At 37.0% G+C, this 25,472-nt stretch overlaps 1 protein-coding gene across 3 annotated transcripts in view; it reads right to left on the bottom strand.

Annotated features, from left to right (window-relative positions):
• Positions 1–25,472, bottom strand: part of LOC129243625 (probable beta-hexosaminidase fdl) — a 74,586-nt gene that overhangs the window by 34,366 nt on the left and 14,748 nt on the right. The window contains exon 1 of one of the 3 annotated variants that reach the window (XM_054880782.1): positions 15,609–15,843. The exons of the other annotated variants lie outside the window; for them this stretch is intronic. Within the exon in view, the coding sequence (XP_054736757.1) occupies positions 15,609–15,625 (17 nt within the window). The 5' untranslated portion in view covers positions 15,626–15,843. Of the gene's footprint in view, positions 1–15,608; positions 15,844–25,472 lie in introns of those variants that run through there. 3 annotated transcript variants of the gene reach the window in all.

Here is a 25,472-nt window from a genome sequence, read left to right as displayed (position 1 = left end):
GTGGTAGTTCACCTTAAAAGTATGAGTTAATTGAATTTTATAAACAAGTAAACCGACGTCTTCATGCAGAAGGGTTGCTGAGATCTACGTCAATTTGATTTTATCGGGTTCAGGCCCACATTTTGGACAATTTCTCATACTGGTTTCAAAAATTTACTTGCACAAGGTGAGGTCAAGTGAGTGCCTTATCTCAAATGAAATTTCTTTCTAAATTCGTACTGTTTCAGCAACAAAGCATACACTTTTAAAGTTTTCGATTTTGAAAGGTTGCTCAAAAGTAAAGCGATCCATTTTATATCACGGAGATATGAATACTGAATTTATGGTATTAACTAGTTCGAACTCAAATAACGAAATAACAATTTTAAAATAAATTAAACCACTTTACAATAGTAATTAATAAATCGTATTAAAGCAATTAATTTGTAGTAAGCTTCATGATGTACATAGTTGCGACTTAATGCTTTTGAGCTAACACTAATGTGTTACGCCTAACTATTTTTACCTTTTTAATTCGTTTAGCTTTATAGCTCGGGGACTCCTTTAATGAGTCTTGCCCATAAAGGGGATAGAGCACAAAGCAAAGCATAACTGCAGCGATTTTTTCAGGAAATGATATGATAAACTAACTTTACACCTTGCTGCCTACTTACAGCCGGGAAAAACATTTTACGTAACACTAATACTAAATTTGTTCAGAATTCGCAGCTTTTTTTTTTTGGGAGCGTAAATAGCTGTAAAATAACATTAAAATGTTCGCCTTCAAGTTGGTTTTCTTTGAATTCTATCTTCCATTTAAGGAGCGCGATTCATATTGTGAATCAAAATTGAATAGGCTTTAAACTACTTATACATACCCATAATCGTTTGAAAATTTAATAAAATTTTGCCGAATATATTTAAAAAAATAGTAATAATAACAAAAATAATCGAAGCTTGTCAATATGGGGAGTGTCTTTCCTTTTAACGCTGACAATAGATAAATGGATAAAAATTGGCTACAGCAGAAGAGAACACATCGCGACCTAAAAAGATATATTATATCTTAGTAATAGGTCCTCAACCCTTTTTGCCAATAGAATTGCAATCTCCCAAATAAAAGATAAGAGGTATTTGCTGGACGAATTCCTAACTCATGGGAGTTCTACTATTTATACAACACTTCTCATAATTCGCAAGACAGAGCCTTCATGCAATCCGTCTCAATAGGCAGACCAAACTGCTGCAAGTGAAAATGCACGCGATTATACCCGGTCAGGTAGCCAGTGAGCGCGTGCAACCACGCCTTTCGCTTCACACACGCACAGAAACGAGTAAGATTCGTCGATTCCAAAAGTTACGCCGATGCGACGATGCTAAATTTACAACCATCCATGCAAGGACAATCGATGACTCGTAATTGGTGATTACTCATTTATCACGCTACTTTTTACTTACTTATGTTGGGCTCATACTCAATACTACTCAATGCTGTAGTTTTTATAATTTTCTTTATTTCCCCCCTACTTAATTTCACAGCACAACCACACGAAAAACGAATTTAATGAAATTTTAGTTTATCCTTAAATGTTTACTTACTGTTAATGTGACTTTACGAGCTCAGCATTTTCTAATTTCTCAGACAAGGCACATAAATAACTATTTTTTACTCTGCGACTTTCTTTGTGCCAAACCGTGGACGTAACATCATCACCAATAACTTGACCACATTTATTGTAATTCGACCTGTCGTGTCTTTAGTATATTGGGTGCACGCCCAAAATGTTTATATGTATATAAATGTATACAAGTACATACATACACACATAAGTAAATATAATTAAGTTTTATGTGTCGTTTGCTTTTCCTGTCTTTAAAAGCATCAACACCAGTTGTTGAGATAAGTTTTGGGTAAATCGGACATTCGCTAACATTAAATCAGTAAATTAATTGCACAACAAAATTGTTGTTTATTTAGTACACTTACTATATACATATGTATGTACATACAAGTCTTTTAGCGCTGTTAGTTCACAGATTAAAATCGATAAGGTTATTTGACTTGTAACACGAGCAACAAATTTCAATTGATTTCAGTCATTTCAATAGGAACATACGAGTACTTTTATAAAACACATACGCTGTGCATACACATTTGAATATTTAAACAGAAGTTTTAGGAATGTAAAACAAAACTTCTGTATTGTATTCTAACACGGAAAATTACCTAACTACATATATAATATTACTACATTATCACGTCAATCATTACCTCCCGGTGCACCGACTCGCATTTTCTTCCATATCACCAAAACAAAAAAAATTGTCAAAAATCAACGCGATTTTCCACCGACTTCCAACTTACACTTTACCAAACTTAAATAGGCGATAAACCTGCATATTCGAAATTGTTCTAAAAATTTTGATCGAAAAGTGTGAAATTTTGAAGAAATTTTTTTGATTTTTTTTAATTACACAAAGCTTGAAGGTTGAATTTATATGATTTTTGTAAGAGAATTAACTGTATTTTCCTAAAATAATATTAAAATTACATAAGAAACAAGTAAATTGTCAAAACTTATCAATAATCCCGGTACAATAGTTAGTTGACGCACTATATTTTTATAAAATATTAAATTGAAATGCCTTGAATATCAATATTTTTCTAAAAAAGCATTTAAGAAAAATAAAAAACAAGTTTACGTCCTTTATTTAAAATTTAAATGGATATGAGCAAAAAAAATTTAAAAAAAATTGTGTCCCAATTTTGTTTTTGTGTGTGATGAAATACGCTTTAAGTAAAATTTGAAGATTATCAAATAAAAGGATCCGAAAATTTGTTCGCTTTGTCTCGAATATGAAATTAACATCGTGAGTATTATCCGATTTAGATCAAATATTCACCGTTTTGTGCGGCTGTTTGAAGCCTGAAATATTGGTATGAATGCTTTTATCATTTGGATATGTGCTGAATTCAATGTTTTTTCAATTAGGTACTTTCATGTACAAGGTGGCACAAAATTAATCCCCCTATCGAAAAATGAATAATTGTTGCAAATGGCGTCGCCCAATTTGGAAACTAAACTGCTACAGTATACAAATAGATAAGCAATGGAACGCGTAAAAGTCAAAGTAAAGATTTCCAAAAGATTTTCAAAAACAAAATTGGATGATTATTTTTGCTCCATATTGTATTTTGTTAACATTGCCATCTCAATAAACCAATTACGGCTGTACATTAGCTTAGCTTTGTATGTAATAATAACAGATTATTTTCAAAGACTTTATTAAAAAATTAAAAATAAAAAATTAAATAAATTGAAGAAGTACTCGTCCTTATGAGAAGGTAAACAAAAGCCGAAATATCTATTTCACAAGTCTCACTTGAGGCCACTTTTCGAATATCACGAAAATCACATAAATGATTGAAAGGATGCCAGATCTGGATCAAGCGGCGGTTACCATAGCACCTGCCAACCAAACTCAAAGCGCTTCTGGAGCGTCGTTACAGATGCATGTGACTAAGCTTTGTTTTTATGAAACGTAACACCACTCCTATTAATTCAATTCTGGTCGATCCTACGATCGCGTCTGGTTGAAAATATTAATAGTAGAAGAGGTCCGAATTCAATGTTTGGCTCAATGGGAACAGCTTAAAGTGGATTATTCCCATCCAATATTACCAAGCACAAACAACAAAACCTGTTTGGCCGTTAATCCGGCTTACCCTTATTTGATTATGTCTTTCGTTCTCCCTAATTACCATCCGCTTTCAAAAAAGGACAACATTTTTACGATACTCAAATTGGTCCAGAAGATTTTTGCGTCAATTTATGTAGCACCTAGATACTGACCATTTTCTTCAGAGCAGCTTCATCCAATTGACTTCAATTGAGGCATATTGAATAGATAGTAGCCATAGAGCAAAAGCAACAAGAGCAATGTATTTTGTTTCCCTAGAATATCAAAATCTATAAACAAAGAATGAGAATTTGGAAACCAAATAAATAGAAACAATTCAAATCAGCTGCTCGATTTCCATAATTTTACTAACAATTTCTACCAGAGTGTATTTCATCTTCGACCTTCATGTTCCCGGAACAGAACCATTGAAATCATAGCTTGTATTGCAATCGATAACTCTACTCTGGGTCCATAACAGCATGAAGATTGCACCAAATTTACCTTTTTTTAAATTTTATTTTTAAACACAACTGACTTCGCTAAAACAACTTTTTTTTAAGCGTAATGTAACCTATAAAGCGCCGTTCCAAATTGTATGTATTGAGATATGTTCACTAAAGATATCTAGCGGAAAACGCGGAACTGTTTACCTCATTATTGATTTGTTTATGACTAAGTCGAACTTATCGTTCATGATGCAGAGCAGGAAAAGTGGCATTGTTTGGGCTTACAATATCTATTATACGCAAAATTTTGACTCATAATAGGACTATGAATAAGTTCGTGCGGTTTTTTTCGAAATTTGAAACTTTATTGACGTAAAATGGTTACAAATTTAATATTCAAAGTATTGTCCATCGCTTACTACTACTTTTTCCCATCTTTCTGGCAATTCACGGATTCCCTTTGTGAAAAATTCGGTCGGTTTTGCCGCAATCCACGAATCGATCCATTTTTTGACTTCATCGTAATTACGGAAGTGCTGGTCAGCCAGGCCATGTTGCATCGATCGGAAGAGATAGTAATCGGATGGCGCAAGGTCTGGACTATACGGCGGGTGGGGTAGGATATCCCATTTGAGCGTTTCTTAGTATGTTTTGACCACTTGTAGACATCCCCCGTAATCGTTTCATTCGGTTTCAGTAGCTCATAATACACAACACCCAGCTGGTCCCACCAGATACACAGCATAACCTTCAGGCCATGAATATTCTGCGCCGACGTCGATGTTGAAGCATGGCCAGGGTATCCATACGTTGCCCGACGTTTTGGATTGTCGTAATGGACCCACTTTTCATCGCCAGTCACAATTCGATGCAAAAAACCCTTTCTTTTGTGCCGTTGAAGCAGTTGTTCGCATGCCATAAAACGGCGTTCAACGTCTCTTGGCTTCAATTCATACGGCACCCAATGGCCTACCTTTCGGATCATTCCCATGGCTTTTAAACGTTTGGAAATGGTTGATTGATCAACTCCCAAAGTTTTTGCAACCTCTTCTTGCGTTTGAGCCGGATCTTGATCGAGCAATTCCTCCAATTCGGTATCCATGAACTTTGGCGGCGCACCCTCGCGTTCTTCGTCTTCCAAGCCAAAATCACCACTTTTAAAGCGTGCAAACCACTTCTGGCACGTTCGCTCAGCTAGAGCATGCTCACCATAAACTTCCACCAAGATACGATTACTTTCGGCTGCTTTTTTCTTCATATTAAAATAATGAAGAAGAATTCCCCGCAAAAACACATTATTTGGCACGAAATTCGACATTTTCAAGTGTGGTAAAAATATTGTTGTTTACGCTTCAAATAAAAAACTTATACTGACGTTTGTGCCTTACGACAGTAGCTCTCCAATGAATGTTTGGAAATGTGGATCGATGGAATAATAATCAAGTTACGCCATCTGTTGTAAAACCGCACGAACTTATTCATAGTCCTATTATATAACGGAAAAACGGTTTTAATGTCTCCAAAGACACATTCGAGGACGTTTATGTGCAGAAGACCTCAATTGGGGAGCACATTGAAAAAACCACTACTCTAATTATTGCACATTGAAAAAAAGACTTGCTTGGGCTAAGGCAAATTCAGAACGGAGTTGGGTAAACATAGTATTTACGGCTGAGTTTCCCTTTTGGGCGAATAGTTGCATACGTCGTTGCATGTATTGCTTATAATAAAGAACTTCAACGAACTGTTAGGCATCCAGTTAAGTTTAGGGTTTTGGACTGCTTCTTCGAAAAAAGAATTGTCCGTTTATTTGTATTTATCGCCAATTTGAAAGCAGTTTAGATGGATAAAATTTATCAAATTTCATTATTACTGTCAGCTGCAAAACTATTTGGAAAAATTAATCAACTTTGTATTTTACAAGAAGACTACGATCCCAAGCATCGGAGCCGAGGGTGTGTAGAGGGGAAACAACAAAATGGGATTGAAATGTTGGATTGGCCTTAACAGTCGTCTAATGCCAACCCTTTTGCAAATGTTTGCGCAATAGTTCAGCAAAAACGCAAAGGAAAACAAATATAGACGACCAAACAATTATCAAGGCAAATTCGATTGATTTGGAGCCAATTTTCATTCATTTAAACATTTATTTTGAATTTGGAATTCTTTATCTGTTAATACACCTGAATATACAATTTATAATGATAAATAATATTTTCCGAATGTCATTCGGTATATTTTCAAATCAATGCGAATGTGTGGAGACGAATGTGTACCGGTGTATCATTTCTTGTACCGGGCAATTCGACCAACATTTTTCGATTAACTTTTGTATTCAACGCTCTGTTCGGCGATTATTACTTTCTTGCTGATTGTGCTAGTCACATTTTGCGCCTCCTCTCACCATGAATATTTGCTACCATCTTTCGCAGTGACAATTTACAGTTGACCAATTTCCTTGCATGACTGCCGCTCTGGCGGCTGGTCACTGGTTTCCTCATATTTTGTAATTTTACATACAATTTCATCTTTTACTTTGGAACTCTATATTCACATATTTTTTTCTCTTTTCTTCGCAGAGCTACGAAACTTCTGGTCTCTTTTTGGGTGAATCCGGGGAGGGGTTAACCACCGTAGCAACGCTTCATCACGAGCCGCCACCATCGTACGATGCCGTAGTGGCAATGCAAGAGCAACAATTAATACAGCAACAATTTTATCAACAACAATGTCACCTACAGCAACAGCGGCAACAACAACAAATGCATTTACAACACAACTCCCCACCACCAGGTTACCGTTCCACGCTCGCCGTCAACGAAATAACAACACCAACAATGTCTGCATCAGCAGCAACCAGCAACCTGGCTATGGACACGCTGAACAACGACAGCAATGGCAATTTGAGTGGCAGCTGTAACATCAGCATCAGCGGCAACAGCATTGGTGGCAATAGTTGCAGCAATTTCTTTGCTTGCGGCAAACCAAACACTCCGAGCAGCAGATACAATACCAGCAATAATAATAGCAACAATGCAGCATTTTTGAACATGAAAAAGGTGCTGAACGCACAGTCATGCTGCTCACTACAGCGTGCTGAGGTGGAGAATATGTGGAACGCAGCAGCCGCTGCAGTAGCGGTACGCGCCTCACACGCCACGTCGTCACCATGTGGCGCCACCAACCTCACAGGTGGAAATGCCGCCAGCAGCAGCAGTAACAGCAACAGAAACCACATATCACCAATGTTGCTGCCACGCAAATCATTGCCCTTGCCACTCACGCTGCCAGCAAAATTAACAGCGAAAAGAGGTGGACGGCGTTACTTGCCACATCACAGCACTTACTATCGTCGCGGTTGCCCACTTTGTGGTAAATTTCGTTACGATGCCGATGAGACGCTCATGCTCTCGGTGGAAAGTGAGCTGGACGTGTCCACAACCTTCTCCACATTACCAGCCACAACAAGTACCGCAGTGAAGACACCAGCTACCACAGAAACTGCGGCACGCAGCAACAGTGAGTTGAAGTTGGCTGACAGCTGTCAACAGCTAACTGCAATAAATGATGACGAGAGCAGGGATGAGAATTTGCAAGTGGAAGTATGTGGTGAGCATGCGATGGCTGCTGTGGTAACCGCGTCAAATGCAGATCCGCTGGATAATGACGAATTGGAGAGGTGTGCGTGTGCTGTGCGTATTTTGGAGTCGCCATCAACAATAATTATGGACGGTGATAGCAATGGGAACAACAATAACAATGCGGTACCGACAAATACAAATAATAATGCAGACGCAGGGTCAAAGGAGGTGATGATCGATCAGAATGCAAATGGGCAGACAATGATAGAAGAGTTAACAACACCCGCTGAAAACGCAGCCAGTGATATGGTTGTTGCAAACGGCAAAGGAATTGCTGAAATTGCAACATCCTCCCAATGTACGACGGACGTCGCGACGCCAAAATTGCCCGAAGACACTACTTTGGATGCAATTAATGGGAATAGTGGTATAATACGAGTCGACATGAGCAAAGTCATCGATCAGACAGGCTTACCCACCTATGAAGCAGCCGCAAAGTTGGAGTCAAGTGGATATGTGTAAAATATAACGGCGAGCCTGCTTAAGTGAAAGCCAGAAGTGCTTTAATAGTTTTAGCTAACAATTTCATATTCACTGAAATGCATAAAATTTGTCACACACTGTACCAAAAATAAAAATTAAATTGAATAAAGGGAAACATTATAGCAACAAAAAGTATCAAAAAAAAGGTGTGTCACCTTAATTTCGAGCGATAATAAAAAAATAAATTTCTTTCTAGTCACTATCTCGATTCGGGTGACATATTAATAGGCTTGGGGGTTTGCAGAAATTCCAAAAAGTCACTTTTTTTTACTTAAAACATGCCCTAATACTTTAAAAATTAATATACTTATTCGCAGGTTTAGTCTGAAACAAATATCCAAATATAATATTTTTATTTTGAATTTTGCCTAACGAAAATTTTAAATTATTTTGCTGGACACCATATTTTTCAAGTCGGGCGTAATAAAACCTGAAACGTATCTTGACTATGGATTTGGAACGTTCATTTAAAATTGCATTTGCATAGAATTATGGATGAAGTTTTGCAATATATTAAGTAGTTTTGTTATAATTCTTTTTTTAAATTTTTAACTTATTTTTAAAACGCACCGTTTTTGCATACTTCAACAGCTCTTTACGTGTATAATCAAAAAAAAAATGTCTTCACCGTAAATTAAAGTTGTAGGTGCAATTTCCCATCCTACAAGATCAAAAATATAGCTTTATCAAAGGAAAGCTGTACCGACGCAATAAACCTTTTTATGATGCAAAAAATCTATAGATATATAACACATCAATATTTTGCAATTTTGACTCTTTTTCGTGCTTTCTTGTTATAGGGAAACTGGCCAACACCGTTAGGGAAAAAAATTATAATAACTCAAGGGGATTTTTTAGCAACTTCATACTTATACGTCATCATACTAAAATTGAATAAACTGTAAAATTGCACGTAAACATTTTTCTAGAAATTCCAATTAAAACCCATGGAATTGGGATGAAAATTTAGTATGATATATTTTTTGTATACAATTTTAAAATATGATTTATCAATTTTAAAATATGAGGCCATCAAAGCATCTGCTTGGCTTCTCGCGGAAATACTAACGGGATAGTGTTGTATTGTCAATATGACCGAGTTCTAGAGGTGTGGAAGAGATAGCATCAATTCAACACTTCCTGTGCAAATGCCCTAAATTTAGAAGTACGAGTAAGTATGAGGCCACTTCTCCAAGGATCTGAACGGTTAACGGGGCAGAACTTAGCTTGAGGGGCTAATGAGATACGCCAAAATATCAGGATGATTTAAAGGCATTTTAGGGTAGGACTGACACAATATCGCTCGGGCCCGCGAGTACTCTTTTTAAGAGCAACCAGTCCAACCTAGCCTAGCCTAATGTATAAAATTGTTATGATGCTAAATTTTTCAGCAAATAAATAATTTTAATACTCTGTAAAATGAAATAAAGGGTGCTTAAGTTTTGACCAACACTATACTTATTTAAGTATATCGATTTATTTGAATGCCCAAGAAACAAGACAATATGTAAAAAAAAGTCCCACTATCTGTCACGCTTAGAAAAGCACAACCAATAATTACCGTTGCGTTTTGACATATTTACAAATGCAAATATATGTATGTATGTAAGTATGTATATATATATAAGAACAAACACAGCCTTCTTTTGTTAAGCGTAGCGTGTTGAGGATTATCGTCGCTGAACAACAACTGTCAGCTAACGATATCGAGTAAAGAAATGGGAATACATATACATACATACATACGTAGGGGGAAAATATGGCACGTGTTGGTTGTTTGTGGACTTGCGTGGCAGCACCGGCACACTTGACGGCACAGCAGGTGCCGCAGACTGTAACCCCATATGTGTATATGTGTGGATATATATGTATGTAGCCTGGAAAGTTGGCCAAGGCGTGTGAAGCAGGTCATTGCGTGCCTCAGTAATAGTCCAGCACAAACGGGTATGTATGCGTGGCTGTGCATTATGAATGACGGGGCGACCACAAATCTAATTCGCTTCATTTGCATGCGCACATACACATACATATGTACGTACAAATGCATTTGTTTATTTCAGCGAGACGTTGGCACTGTACAGGGAATAATGCTAGAAAATCAGAAAAATATGAATAAATATTATGCAAATATGCATACAATTCAACACATCCACACATTCACATAGTTAAGCAAGCTTATAAGGGTCAAATGAGGGTTGGCCAGTGCCTAATGAATCTTCTATATGATTTTCAAAGAAAATATGTAAATAGAAAAATACGAGCAAGTGTGCCAAGTGCAGTGTAAGGAACTAAAAAAACTCACAGTCGGCTCAGCGGGAGGTGTTGAATACAGACAATTAAATCGACGTTGCAGCGACGTTGGCACAGGTATTTTAACCTTGAAATGTAGGCCGTTTGCGCATGACTGCATGCAACGGCATCTGTGTGCGTGTGTGTGGGAGCTCATGGCGATGAGAAGGTGCAACTGCAGTTAAGCGTATAACATGCATACAAGCAGTTTTAGTTATCCTTTCAAGGATAATAAGGTAGTGTGCCAAATGTGGAATACAATACTGCCACATAGTGGCATTATAATATTAAATATATGCAGCATGCGAGCGAGCAGACACCGATTTGATTTTTTTTTTTTTTTTGAGGTAGAAGAGACATAAAAAGGTAGAGTGAACAGAGTATACCGTCTATTAGACTGGGTCCGTCGCCACGTGAAGAAGAAATAATTGCAAAAGTACACCCATGTGTTTAAACCTTATGTTACGTAGAGGGTTTCAGCACCATAAAAAATGTGTTTTTGTTCCTTCTGAAAACCGCCGAAATATATTTTTTTCTTGTAACTTAGTTTTTTGACATCCGATTTTAAAAAGCAAACTGGCATTATTTCAGTCTTGAGTAGTTCTACAGTTCATGCTAATTTTGTTTTGAGCTCCGAAGCCGTTTTCACATACAGTTATGTACACCTAATTAGAACCGCGATTTTTGACTATTTTTATTTTCTTGTCTTTGTTTTCATAAATTTTTTACAAAATATATATTTTTAACCCAACAAATACCACATAAATCAATGATTCAAAGTTTTTGAGAGATTAATAATTTTTACAAAAAAAAATGTGAGTGCATGCTTGAATTGACTAAAAATTCTTATTGATTTTTGATGTTTTCCCTAGCTGCACATTTTTTCTTATAACAAATGATCTACAGGTTTGTTTATATTTTTATAGTTTTTTCAAAATATTCTCCTTGGAAGACAATACATATCTGCATTCGCTTAAACTAATGCCCAAAGCACGTATGCCACTCAGAAGTGGATACCTCCAAAACGAGTTCTGTAAAGGCTTCAACAGCCTTTTCAGGCGTTGAAAAACGTTGACCTCGAATTTAATTTTTGATGTTCGGGAACAAGTTAGGCGCCGAATCAATAGACCACTCAAAATTTAATGTTTTAAGTTTTTCTAGTGGTACAGTTGTGACATGACCAGATTTTCCGACAGAACAGTTGGCCATTAGCATTGAGGTGCTTCTTTCGCAAACAACTTTTGCCGGATTAAGCTTTTCTTGGAATACCCATACAGTCGATTGTTGTTTTGCTTCCGGCTCTTATACATCGATCTAAGATTCGTCACCTATTACACGACAAGAGTTTTTTTTGAGAACTGTCAAATTATGCTGCATCCAGCAAAAACAAATCTTCTTGACGACCAAATGTTCAGGCAATATTGAATGTATACTAGTCACACTAATGCCCATATCTGGGGAATGTTTCTGGCACAACGACAATTTTTGACAGAGCTTCACGAAATTCATCTAGCGAGGATCGACGACCACGTTGGAACACATCGTACCAGCGTATCACAATGGCAAAGTATGCAGTTACAACGCCAAAAGTCGAAGTAAGTTTATCAGTGCACTATTACTTAAAAAATTCACGTTGAAAATCGTATTGAATCATCGCACGAAAATTTTCACCAGTTAATTCCATCTTTTGGCGAGATGAATTTTTCAACTCCCTTAAAACTGAACAAACAAAGTTCGTAAATGAAAACATTTTTTATGCTAAAAAATACTATTATATATTATATTACAATTTTCGATAAAAATACCGATTTACAGCTCATTACATTCTAAGCAAATACATTTTTAGCTTAGATATATTTATTTGTGATAGAAACAAAACAAAAAAATCCAAACAGCCTCTTTATAGTGCCAAATTTGTCTCGAATATAAATTCTCGGATGAATATTTGTAACTTTTTTTTCAACCCAGTCTACTGTCTACTCAGCACAATGCCGACCGGCTGTGCTCACGCTGGCGTATACATAACCTGAATTTCACTTGTGCGCACTATTTCGGTACAACGACACTGCCAATTACTCAGGCAACGCGTACGCCCCGCTGAACAGGGGGAAAAACAATGGAGTATTGTGTTGCGGTAGACGCCGTGCATACAGTATTTTGCTGCAGTCTGCATAATGCGGCTTAATGAAATATGCATAATGGGTCATTTGACTAACATAATCTATGTATGTGCATCCATACATACATAGAGACAGATGCATTACGTTAGTATGGCAAGGAAAAAAGCAAACAGAGAATTTAAAAGAAAAAAAGCAATACGTATGAATAATTTAATACATATTGAACAATCAATGCTTGCACTGCACTGACAGTTATTGGCTGCTTTTAAGTCCAGACCGTTCCGATAACGTGGTCGACACCACATTGTTGTGAGAGCATGCGAAAGGATATTGCGAATGAAGAATATTGGGGGTAGCGTATTTAAAACCAGCTAAATACAGGATGAGCAGAATACAAGCTGATGACATCTTTCGATATCCCCCGCATTAATCGTCGTAAAACTGTTACTGTGTTATATTCTTTGTTTGTGTAATGAAGCGGTTGTCGGTGTACATTTTTCGTGCTCGATTTTTCACCACAAAAACGCGTTAACTCATTCACTGTGTAAGGTGTAAGAGCTTTTTGGCAGAAAAATAGTATTCTGCGACTTTTTTATATTACCCGAGACGATGTCGCACCTAAAGATTACTCATCGTGGGCGCGTAGATGAGGTCAATGAATCTGAAACCGCGGCACTGAATGGTTTAGCATCAGAGGATTGCCAAGGAACAACAATCATTGTATAGAGTTAAGAGGGAGATTATGGCGAAGATCGAAAATACCATTTTCTGTTAACAACTTTTGATGTTAATTTGCCTGTGTTTTATTGACGAATTCCCGGAAATTAAATGAGTAAACATCTTTTCTGATGAAGCATATTTCCATTCAAAAACTATGTTAACAAACTACTCGGGGTCTCCGATTTAACTCTGTTGAACTTTTTAGTAAGCAGCCTTAAATCAATTATGCATGCACACATTTCAGAAACGGTATTCCTTATACTTGTCGGGAATAACTTTCCAGCATTTTATTAATATTTATCACTATCTGGCACTTAGCAAAAGAAAAGTGCGCACGCTTGGCAAACCGTTCTTAAGAAACCTTTTGGGGGCATTTATGTGATGAGGAAATTAGGATGATGAGAAGTGATGAGGAATTATAATAAGATATTGACATTTGATCTTGAGTGAGCCTCTTAAAGGAACAGTGCTGCATAGTACAGGAAGGAAGATAATAGCTCGCGCGCCATTTCAACCTAACCTAACTTTTATGTAATAGGCATTAACAGTTAATAAAGCTTCGGAAAGTTAGTATGTTATACAGTCGCAGTAAAAAATAAAAAAAAAACCTGACACATTTAACTTTTGGGAATATTCATTCTTTCCAATAAGGCTAAAAAATAGACCGAAGAAATTTATTTTTTCGATTTAGTTTTAGATTTTATTTTATTTAGTTTCGCTTTTTTCTAATTTTATATTATTACTTTTTTTTTGTAATTTATTTCATATTACCCAAATTTTTATTTTCTATATTATTTAATTTCATTATATTTAATTTACTTGAAATCTATTTTTTTTTTATTTTACTTATTTTATTTTATTTATTTCATTTATTTCGTTTTGATTTAGTTTACTTTTATATTGATTTATTTTTCAATTTCATTTCATTTTGTTTCATTTAATTTCATTTAAGTTTATTTTACTACATATAAAGGGTGGTTAAATTTCAAGGGCCTATGTTAAATGTGAACCACACCTAAACGTCAACGACACCGTTGGACTTCTTTCTTCGGGGTTATTTGAAAGAAAAGGTATACGTCGATAAGCCAGCAACAATTCAAGAGCTAAAGGATGAGATAATTCGGCACATTAACGCCATAGAACCTCAATTATGCCTCAGCGATATTTTGTTCCATACGTAATTGAGCCATACCAATATTATCATAATAAAGAGAAATGACAATAATTTCCTAAAAAAATTGTATTTTATTCAAAATTAACACCGGCCCTTGAAACTTAACCACCCTTTATGTATAAATAAATATATATAATTAACTCTTACACCCTTTATTGAGTGTTTGGTTGAGGTCCTCCTCCCATTTGTGCTGTGCGTCTTGATGTTGTTCCACAAATAGAGTGACCTGAAGTTTTAATCCGACTTCGAACGGAAGAAGGTTGTTTTTTTTTTGTATAAGGAGCCTTTCCATGGCAGAAAAACACTCGGCATTGGCAACTGCTGAGGGACGATATTTATTGTATTATATTTAATTTATTTTATTTTACACACATACTTTATTTTATATATAAATAAATATATATAATTAACTCTTACACCCTTTATTGAGTGTTTGGTTGAGGTCCTCCTCCCATTTGTGCTGTGCGTCTTCATGTTGTTCCACAAATAGAGTGACCTGAAGTTTTAATCCGACTTCGAACGGAAGAAAGTTGTTTTTTTTTTTGTATAAGGAGCCTTTCCATGGCAGAAAAACACTCGGCATTGGCAACTGCCGAGGGACGATATTTATTGTAATTATTATATTTAATTTATTTTATTTTACACACATACTTTATTTTATAATTTGATTTGATTTCATTTTATTTTTTTCATTTCATTTTGTACATATTTTTTATTTTTTATTCTTTTTGGATTTTATTTAAAATAACTTAATTTTGTTTTATTCCACTTTATTTTAGTCTATTTTTATAGCGAAACTTGTTCTTGCGCCACCCTGTATTTGCAGTGAGTACAAAATAGTAGTTTGCAGTCATATATTATTCTATGGTTAATATTTATTGCCAAATGGAACACACATTTTTTTTTTGCATGCATTACCAGCAAATGTTATTAGATTGACCAGCATTTTTCTGATCTCATGACATAGACACAAAATTAAATGTTTCCCAATTATTTTCTATATAATTATTTAGTATTACATATATTAACATTGCATTGTATGATAATTGCTTTCAGCATTTTTTTCTCCTACCTGCGCGATAATAGCATTTTTCTCGCGTTTACGCTTGCAGCAAAAAATTTTAAATTGCCGAAAAACACACATACACATACAAAATAATATAAAACGAGTTAGCAAAAATTTAGCGACGTCATAGAGCAACACAACAATAAACAACAAAACGCCAATATACTCGTATGTGGTCGCTCAATAGTTGATTGCCAATACCCGCACAGTGGCGCATCTACCGACAACTGGCATTGTTGGGAAATAGTCACTACGACAACCACTACCAATTGGATTCGCACGTTAATTACAACTGAAACAATGGCAAACGGATACGGCACTAAAACAACAGACAATATTTTTGCCACGAAAGGCAGCCGCCAATACAAAGGGTGATTTTTTAAGAGCTATAGGAAAGTTTTTCAAAAAAACACACGTAAAATTCAGAAAAATGCATTAGATTTTTATTTTAATTGATAGTACAGTCCATATATTTAGATTATTTCATGCAAATGTTAACCGTGACTGCGTTTTAAATGGTCCATCCGCTTAGTCCAATTTTGGCAAACTCTTTCCAATGTTTCGGCCGGTATCTCACATATAAATGCTTTAATGTTGTCTTCCAATGCGTTAATTGAAGCAGGTTTGTCTGATTAGACATGAGCTTTAACATAGCCCCACAAAACATAATCTAAAGGCGTTATATCTGGGTGGCCAATTGATAGGTTCCGAACGCACCAAACTGGGACCTTTTCTGGACACATTGGTAGCTCTTGCAATTCTTCTGGATGATCTTCACTCCAAAATCGACAATTCTGCTTATTTACGTACCCATTGATCCAAAAATGATCTTCGTCGCTAAACACAATTTTTCGATACAAAAGTGGATCTTAAACTTTCTTAACAGAACACGCATTTTTACAGGGTGGGCCATATAGCGTTTGCTTTTTGAACCACTTATTTTTTTGAGAATGGTAACACAAATGACATGTCAAATGTGTTCATAATTTACTTAAAGGTTTGACATTTACGAAATGGGACGCTATATGCTTGAACAAAATTGGGAAATATTGAAAACCTATTTCCAAAGTGGTGAGTCCTCTTCTTCTTTTCTGATTTTCACATCGGTGGCTACGTCAATAAGCAAAATTGTCGGATTTTGGGCTCAGAAAATCCACACGTTACTGTAGAGAAGCAAATGCATCCACAACGAGTCACTGTTTGGTGCGGTTTTTTGTCTGGCGGCATCATCGGGCCATTTTTTTTTTGATAATGAGCGAGGAGCCGCGGTTACAGTAAATGGCGAGCGTTACCGTGACATGCTCAACGAGTTGTTTCCAAAAATTGAAGAGGATGACATGGACGACATTTGGTTTCAACACGACGGTGTAACTTGTCACACTGCCAAAGTTACACTCGAACTTTTGGCTACCGTTTTTGAAAACCGAATAATCAGCCGAAATTCCGATATCAATTGGCCGCCTCGGAGCTGTGATTTAAGCCCGTTGGACTATTTTTTGTGGGGAGCCGATAAGGACAAATGCTATGCGAACCATCCAGAGACGATTGATGCTTCAAAAGACGAAATCGAAGTTGCCGTTCATGAAATTGGAGCCCAAACAATCGAAAATGTGCTTAAAAATTGGGTTGATCGAATGGCCTACTGTAAAGCCAGTCGTGGCAGTCATTTCAACGATATTATTTTTCATTCATAAATGACAATGTTCAATCTTCAAAATAAAAAAGAAAGTTTGAAAAAATATTGATATATTTTTTTTGTATAGCCGATTCAAAAAGCAAATTTTACATGGCCCACCCTGTATAATAAAATTCAATGATTTGCAAGCGTTGTTCGTTTGTAAGACTATTGGTTAAATTATAGATCAAGCTGAAGATGTTAAACCAACTGTTTAAAAAGATAATAGCTAAAAAATCACCCTTTAGTAACAACACCTCAGTTGTGCAAAGTGAATGGACACAGCTGACGCAGTCGCCATTGCAGCAGCCGCTTGGTCTCAACGATAGTCAACGGCCCCGGCGAATCCCCCATTCGCACATACTCTCGAATAAGTTGAGCGGTAAATACTCACATACATGAACGCATATTAGTGATGGTCACACCGGCGACAGCTGTTTTTAGCGCCAACAAATCTCCAAACGTAGGGCTGCCGGTATGCTCTGACACACATTTACATAAATATAGTGCATATTCTTACAACTTTTGTATGCACTCGTATGCATGTAAGAAATTGTGTATTATGTGTACTTGGGTGTCTAGCATTGCTTAGCTAACACTCATAAGTAGGCTTAAATGCTGCTTCGTTGCAATCTACAAGCTCAACACACATATATATAATACATACATCCATACACGCATACAAGTACATATATGTATATCTACTTATGTACCTGCAGACATTGTATGTCAGGGCAACAACTTGTGCAATTTAAAAATAGCTGAATAGAGAAAAAACGTATTATTAAACCTGCGATTGAAAAGTAAAAAAGATATTGAGAGGAAAAATTTCAAACGAAAGCTATGCACAAATATGCACAATGTATATCGAGCAAATTAATAAATAATTATCATATGTGAGTGTGGTGAGCGAAAGTAGGCAGCTGTTTGAAAATATGTAGATTATAATGTAAACGAATAAGCGATAAGCGTCGAATGATGCAATATACCGCACACGCAGCGGCTAAGGGAGGTATAGTGACAATTTTCAAATTTTCAACTACCAATTCATTAGACGCAGGTTGTCATATCTTTGTGTGCTTTTCGAAAATCATTTTACTGTCAACAAATTTTAGTAGCCAATCTATACTATAAAGGTGAATGTCTGTACGTTGTCCGCGCATCACTACGAAACGACAACACCAAATGACGTAAAAATTTTTATATATACATTCATATTTTCACCCAATGAAGGTTATAGGCATGTTTTTATGATGGAACTCCCTTCCCACTTCTTTTATATACATATCCTCAATCCCTCAAAACTTCTCCTACGCGAGCGGGGCTGGGGGTTAAAGCTAGTAGTATATATATATATATACATACAGTAGTATTTTTTTTTTTACATTTATATTTTTACATTTTTTTATTTCAAATATTTGTGATTTTATATGTTTTTTATGACTTTTACAAATCTCACCTATGATGGGTACAAATATGAGTACAAATTCTCACCGTGTTGCATGGCGTTAACTCAAAAACTTAAACCACTGTGAATTGAAATTCTATATATATTTTTTTTTTTGAGTATGGTACGAAGAACACACGTTTTATGTAGGGTTTACGATATCTCTTATATCTAAAGCGCCACGTGAGATAATCTAAACATAGATGGGTACAAAATGTATTAATAAAGCGTTGACAAAATATGTTATACGGTGGAAATAGCTTTATTTAATTATCAATAAGACATAGTAAAAGAAAAGTAATGAAAAATCGTTATATTTTGGTTTTTTTTATTTTTACGGAACCATATGGTCTATAAAAACTAGTTGCTAAGTATAGAAAACAGTTGGAAAGCGGAAAAATTACTTTTCACCAAGAAAGATGTATAAATCGACTCCAAGAAAGTATGTTCGTTTTGTCAAAAAGTGCTAAAGTTTTACTCTGTTATCGTTTTTTTGAAATTGAGTCACTCGCACCTCAATTCTGCTTTTTCACACACTGGCACAAAAGTGAAGTTATTTTGAAATGTCATAAAATTTAAGGCAATTTGATTGCGTTTTATTAATGCTTAATATGTATTTGATGGATAAAATTTGCACATTTAGAAATGTGTTTATTGACTACCGCAACAAAAAAAGAAACAAATCATTTTATGTATTCGATTACTTCTGACACTCAACTGTCAATAATTTTACAATTTTTCATCGTATTTGATTCAAATCAGTTTCGTTTTGTTGATAAAACATACTTCAGGTATAAACAACTTAGTACAGTGACAATAATTGGCTTTAAAAATAAATGCCCCTCAGTCATACTTGTGCGTTAGAGGGTTAACAGATGACTTTTGTCATATAATTTGTTTATTTTTAACATTTTATGCTGGTGGAGTAGTGTTATATTTTTTTATTATTATTTTATTTCTTTTTTTTAATTTTATTAAATTGTCAGAGGAGCCATATTGTCCTTCTTCTTCGCTGGGGATCACACGCAAAGATTAGCTATGGTTTCACATAAAGCAACGCGAATTTTCACCTGAATTTGCAAAATTTCTCATCTGCTGTGTAGCATATGTATAGATACGAGTATTAATTATGTCACTTTTAACCACATTTCGAAACATTCCCACGCAAAATGACTCGTGGACAGATAGATCATTTTCTTCTATCTATCGTAACTGGACGTCTATAGCTCAGCGCCTCTTTTAATATCAAATTAGATGGTGCTTGTGTTTTGAACTCTCTGTTTGGGCAAAGGTTTTGATAGCTGATCTCACTTTATGTGGGCTTTCTAAGCTCTAGTTTTCGAGATAACGATAATTCAAAATTTGCTTACCTTTATTAATAATTTTACCTTTTTTGTAAGCAAGTATCTCATTTTTAAGAGTATTTTTCTAAAAGTTTGTACATGACGGTTTTCTAATACTACCTGGACTATTTGCGATAATAATCGAAATCGGTTCACTGCATTATGTACTTTCATACAACAGGTTGTTCAGATATGAAGTTGGCATGTGATAATATTTTTTATGACCGGCATAAAACGAAAACTTTTTTTTTATATTTTTTAATTTTTTTAGATAAGTAAAACAAAGTTCAGCAACGGACAACTTAAATTTCATACTCATCCACTCCAATTTAAACAAATTTTCAAGTGCCCTTCTCTCGAAAACCGGAGCCAATCTGGCTAAACGAGAGATGTTATTGGAATTAGATGGTCGGAATTAGGTAAGACCAACTATCAAAACCTTTGCACATAGTGTTATGGAAACTCATAATCATATTTTAAATTCAAAATCAACCAGTGTGGCAACTTCGTTCACGATTTTCCCAAATTCCATAGTTCGAATATTGGAAGCAAAATAAATAAAATTAGAAACGGAAGATATTTGATTAAACTGAAAAAAATATGTATGGATTTATGTATTGTACATACATGAAATTACCTGAATTTTGACATGACACGGTTTTTCAAGCGTGAACATGAACAGTTTTAGGAGAAAATTACGTTACATCCGTGAACGTGCGTGAGCTTGATCTTTCTCTTAATCACATAATTCCATACATACATACATATGTATTATACATTTTGGGTCAAGTGAAAATTTCACATCGTTTTCCGCTGTCTTTATTTTAATACTTAGCGACCTAAGAGAGTATCGAATGCAATAGCAAAGGTAACATAGGCATCGAAAATGAGACTCGAGTAGGCCTATCATCAAAACGTCCATGAAATTATGAAAATCGTAGAGTCGGACGGGCATGTGAGCACTTATTCCATTGCACTCACTGAAGATCAGCCAGAAAACTAACAATAACTCACTCACACATCTTTAATATAAATATTTTATTTTGTAGTTTACACAAATTTTTAGTAACTCGAAGTACAATTTGGAGTAAAACAGCGCTAACTTTGTTTTCTCCGTGCTTTTCCTTCTAATCGAATTTCTTCACGTATTTTGGGGATATTCTCAACCAATTTGATATCTTCTACCTGTTCTGATAACCAATTTGGCTTCCTAATTTTCATATGTTAAAGTATGAAACTTCAATTCTTCCGACCTAATTCTTTTCAATGAAAAATTCGATCATTTTTGTGTCATGATTTTATAACATAAACTGCTACATTGGTTTGGGAGAACCAATGATAGTAACTACCAGCTCAACCTGCCCATGAGTTCTATGGATTCTATGTTTAATGTGCGAGTTATGGGTAGTCGAAAATCCAAACGATAGGGATTTTTATCAAATCCATAGCAACGTGGATTTCTTGTTCCAACCCTTGGACACTCTCTAGATAGTTGGCATAAAATGTATGTGCGCTCTTCGGCGCCTTACAAAATAAAGTCTAATGAGTTCAAAAGGCAATTGATATCACTATTTCGGCTCATTATTCGAATTTTCTATATCTACACCACAAAAATAAACAAACTCAGCTGATATGTCTTCTTCTAACGGTTTTTGCAGGTGATGCCGATTCGTTAATTTTTTTGCTTTTTCTTCTCTTTGAGAGAGAATGTTCGCCTTCGCTCTTGATTTGGATTGATGGCTGGTGATGGCTAACTTTTTAAATTGGCCACAGCTAATATTTCCAAATTATCAAGCGAAAAGCGGCGCATTTGTAAATATGCCACTATAAATTTGCCGACACATCACGGATATTGTTCAGCTGTCAAAGTCGACACGAAGCGTTAGATTAAGCATCGTGCAAAAAGTGTTATTGAGCCAGACTTTTCATACATAAATAAGTAACTATAATGAATTAAAATTTTTGTATTTTTGTAAGTACTCTAAGGAAACTATATCCACTAAATATGCGCTATTGGGGTTACTTTAAAACTGAGATACTAACACAGACAAAATAAGGAAATACAAGGAATAATTTATAATAATAAAATAAGGAATATTCTATTTATTTATAAAAAAAAAACGTTTGTTTTCAAAATACATATGTATGCAGTCCCGTTTTAGCTCGATACATAATTAAAATGTTCTCCATTTTGTATGCCTTTCAAATAATAACATTTAGCGAGATTCTCTAAATAGAGGTTTGCTTCATCTGCAATGCAAATCTCAAACTATCGAACTATTTTTCCATGTTGGGAAACAGAAAAGTTACAAAGGATTAAATCTTGAGAATAAGGTGGAGGTGGAGGTTAAAGCAGTTTAAGCATTTCACTGCGGGCTAGTGAACCGCACCAAAATTTTGTAAATCATAAAGGGTGTAAGTGAAAAACATAAAAGAAGGAAGAGCGAAGCTGTATTCCTATGGAATATGAAAATATTAGCACGTGGACACGATTCTTTTGATTTTGTGCTTCAGACAACTCACATACGAAATCTAAGCCAGTGACCTATTACCACAAATATTTTTGACATTTGAATTATTACAGATATATATACTTTAGCTTGAAAACTCATTAATTCTTCTTCTTCTTAATTGGCGCGATAACCGCTTACGCGATTTTGGCCGAGTTTAACAAAGCGCGCCAGTCGTTTCTTTCTCGTGCTAACCGGCGCCAATTGGACACACCAAGTGAAGCCAAGTCCTTCTCCACCTGATCTTTCCAACGCAGAGGAGGCCTTCCTCTTCCTCTACTACCACCAGCTGGTACCGCATCGAATACTTTCAAAGCCGGAGCGTTTGTATCCATTCGGACGACATGACCCAGCCAACGTAGCCGCTGGATCTTTATTCGCTGCGCTATGTCTATGTCGTCGTAAAGCTCATACAGCTCATCGTTCCATCGTCTGCGATATTCGCCGTTGCCAACGTGCAAAGGTCCAAAAATCTTACGCAGAATCTTTCTCTCGAACACTCCAAGTGTCGCTTCATCGGATGTTGTCATCGTCCAAGCTTCTGCGCCATACGTCAGGACGGGCATGATGAGAGTCTTGTAGAGTGTTAGTTTTGTTCGTCGAGAGAGGACTTTACTGCTCAGTTGCCTACTTAGTCCGAAGTAGCACTTGTTGGCAAGAGAGATTCTACGTTGGATTTCAAGGCTGACATTGTTATCGGTGTTAATGCTGGTTCCTAAATAGACGAAGTCCTTTACAACCTCAAAATTATAACTGTCAACAGTGACGTGGGTGCCGATACGCGAGTGCGCCGACTGTTTGTTTGAAGACAGGAGGTACTTCGTTTTGTCCTCGTTCACCACCAGACCCATTCGCTTTGCCTCTTTATCCAGTTTGGAGAAGGCAGAACTAACAGCGCGGTTGTTAAGGCCAATGATGTCAATATCATCGGCATACGCCAACAATTGTACGCTCTTATAAAAAATTGTGCCTGAGCGATTAAGTTCTGCGGCTCGTACGATGCTCTCCAACATCAGGTTAAAGAAGTCACACGACAGCGAGTCACCCTGTCTGAAACCTCGTTTGGTATCAAACGGCTCGGAGAGGTCCTTCCCAATTCTGACGGCGCTGCTGGTGTTGAGCAACGTCATCTTACATAGCCGTATTAGTTTTGCGGGGATACCAAATTCAGACATCGCGGCATACAGGTAACTCCTTTCCGTACTGTCGAATGCAGCTTTGAAGTCGACGAAAAGGTGGTGTGTGTCGATTCTCCTTTCATGGGTCTTTTCCAAGATTTGGCGTATTGAGAATATTTGGTCGATGGTAGACTTTCCAGGTCTGAAGCCACACTGATAAGGTCCAATCAGTTGGTTGACGGTGGGCTTCAGCCTTTCACACAATACGCTCGCTAGAACCTTATAGGCGATATTTAGAAGACTAATCCCGCGGTAATTGGCACAAATTGCAGGATCACCCTTCTTATGGATTGGGCAGAGCACACTTAAATTCCAATCGGCAGGCATGCTTTCATCCGACCATATTATGCATAGGAGCTGATGCATGCACCTTACCAGCTCCTCGCCGCCATGTTTGAATAGCTCAGCCGGCAGTCCGTCGGCGCCCGCGGCTTTGTTGTTCTTTAGCCGTGATATTGCTATTCTCACCTCGTCATGGTCGGGTAACGGAACGACAATTCCGTCGTCAACGATTGGGGTATCGGGATCTTCACTTTCTCGGTGACATGCGCAGTTGTCACTGTTTAATAGGTTCGAGAAGTGTTCCCTCCATAATCTAAGATTGCTCTGTACGTCAGTCACCAGTTCGCCGTCTTTGTTCTTACAGGAAAACGCCCCGGTCTTGAAACCTTCTGTAAGCCGCCGAACTTTCTGGTAGAATTTTCGGGCGTTGTTCCTGTTGGCCAGCATCTCAAGCTCTTCGCACTCACGTATTTCGGCCTCTCGTTTCTTCTTTCGGATAATACGTCTCTCTTCCTTTTTCAGCTCTCTGTAGCGATCCCACATGGCTCGCGTTGCGCCCGATCGCAGCGTGGCTCTATAAGCGGCATCTTTTCTTTCGGCGGCAGCATGACATTCCTCGTCGTACCAATTGTTTTTTCGGGCTCGCCGGAATCCGATTTCTTCTTCGGCGGCGGTACGTAGGGAACGAGAAATGTTGCTCCATTGCTCGCGCATGCCGATTTGTTGGGCAGTGCTTTCGGAGAGCAGGAGTGAGAGTCGAGTGGCGAATCTTCTGGCTGTCTGTTGTGATTGCAGCTTTTCGATGTCGAACATTCTTTGCGTAGGTAGATGTACGTTTTTTGCTGCACAGAGGCGTGTGCGCAGCTTGGCTGCAACAAGGTAATGATCCGAGTCGATGTTGGGTCCTCGGATCGTGCGTACATCTAATACACTAGAAGCGTGTCTTCCATCTATCACAACATGATCGATCTGGTTTCGCGTTTTTCGATCAGGAGACAGCCAGGTAGCTTGGTGTATCTTTTTATGCTGGAATCTGGTGCTGCAGACTACCATGTTTCGGGCCCCGGCGAAGTCGATCAGCCTCTGTCCGTTACCGGATGTTTCGTTGTGCAGGCTGAATTTTCCGACTGTGGGACCAAAAATTCCCTCCTTGCCCACCCTGGCGTTGAAGTCGCCAAGCACGACTTTTATGTCGTGGCGGGGGCAGCGCTCATAGGAACGTTCCAGGCGCTCATAGAAGGAATCTTTGGTCGCATCGTCCTTCTCTTCCGTCGGGGCGTGGGCGCAAATTAGCGATATGTTGAAAAAACGGGCTTTGATGCGGATTGTTGCGAGACGCTCGTCCACCGGAGTGAACGACAGTACTTGGCGACGAAGTCTCTCTCCCACAACAAATCCGACACCGAATTTGCGCTCCTTTACATGGCAGCTGTAG

The sequence above is a fragment of the Anastrepha obliqua genome, chromosome 4, assembly GCF_027943255.1.
Source record: "Anastrepha obliqua isolate idAnaObli1 chromosome 4, idAnaObli1_1.0, whole genome shotgun sequence".
In the NCBI taxonomy this organism is placed as follows: domain Eukaryota; kingdom Metazoa; phylum Arthropoda; class Insecta; order Diptera; family Tephritidae; genus Anastrepha; species Anastrepha obliqua.
Note: the sequence above shows the minus strand (reverse complement) of the source record. Positions and strands in the feature narration are given on the sequence as shown.